This window comes from Octopus bimaculoides, chromosome 3, assembly GCF_001194135.2.
Source record: "Octopus bimaculoides isolate UCB-OBI-ISO-001 chromosome 3, ASM119413v2, whole genome shotgun sequence".
NCBI classification, from domain to species: domain Eukaryota; kingdom Metazoa; phylum Mollusca; class Cephalopoda; order Octopoda; family Octopodidae; genus Octopus; species Octopus bimaculoides.
This window is the reverse complement of record NC_068983.1, coordinates 11,146,806-11,148,039: the sequence shown is the minus strand read 5'-3', so window position 1 is coordinate 11,148,039 and position 1,234 is coordinate 11,146,806. Positions and strand designations below refer to the sequence as shown.

Here is a 1,234-nt window from a genome sequence, read left to right as displayed (position 1 = left end):
ATATATATATATATATATACATATATATATATATATATATATACGAGGCAATGCAATAACCTCAAAGCGGTCGGTCGACTTGCTCGTAATAGAAGTCGAATTTCCTCAAACCACACCCACATGTATTAAAACTGAAAGGGACGCAATGGACAACGTCGTAGATAAACAAAATAACGAGGGGCTAACGCCTGGTACAGCTTCCACTCATAGATTTATACTCATTTATTTTCTGAACATGCCATTAATAATTTACATCTATACACGCGCAGATATGCAAATACGGGCATATAAGAATATTATTTTAATTATACACCCTGGTTTTACATGGATTAACGAACGAGTATTAAACGGCAAAAACACGATGATATATTAATAATTCTGCAACCCGATAGTCTATATATATAATAGGACATTCTCAATGATAAAGTAGATTTTCCACTGAATTATTCCGAAGGTCATTATTTCACATGTACATAACAAGACACAATAATTGGGGGGGAAAAAGAAGTTAATGAATAAATTGAAAGAGAACGTGTAAAAAACATAGAAAATGATAAAAGGAAATTGCAACAAAAGAACAAAGGTTTCAACCTGTTAGCACCAAAATCTCCTTGAAATCATTTCCGGCCGTCATAAAAACTAACATGTATCATTAAGAGATGGCCACGATTGGAATATTTCTGATCACAGGTATATACTTAATCAGAGTTGACCTAGGAATAAACAACATTTTTCTTTTCCCTAATTGTGTTAATTTTTTAGTATTTTTTTTTTAAGACGTGATAAGGTAAATTATCAGAACTCTCAGCTGATATTTAGCATCAGGTCAATCTCGAAGACCTGTTATCACAGGCGTTCCATACCGCCTTCGATGAAAGAAGCGGCCTTCTTTTCACACAAAGTACACCTCGGACCAAGTTACACAATGTGATCCTCACCCATTTTTAAATATAGCTACGTTATAATTTAAGGGAGATTTTGTTGTTGGTCGGACGACAGAAGCACTTTGGTTGATCCCATTCTATACTTACGGACAGAAAGACAATGTCGACCTGGGTGAGGTTTGAATTCAGGACTGAGAGGTATCAAACAAGAGAATTTCTGGTCTGTCAGGAAAACGATGGAGGTGGGGCATTCGTGTTTCTTGTAAAAACATTAACGTTGTAAAAGGAAACGGTTTAAAAGGGGTATCGAAACAGAGTCAATTCAATTAGAACTACACCACGATATTAAA

At 35.1% G+C, this 1,234-nt stretch overlaps 1 protein-coding gene across 1 annotated transcript in view; it reads right to left on the bottom strand.

The window, feature by feature from the left end:
* LOC106877485 (intermembrane lipid transfer protein VPS13D) overlaps positions 1-937 on the bottom strand; it is a 177,964-nt gene extending 177,027 nt beyond the window's left edge. Inside the window, exon 1 of the mRNA XM_052966707.1 lies at positions 592-937. Within this exon, the coding sequence (XP_052822667.1) occupies positions 592-646 (55 nt within the window). The 5' untranslated portion in view covers positions 647-937. The remainder of the gene's footprint in view (positions 1-591) is intronic.
* Between the last annotated feature and the right edge of the window lie 297 nt (positions 938-1,234).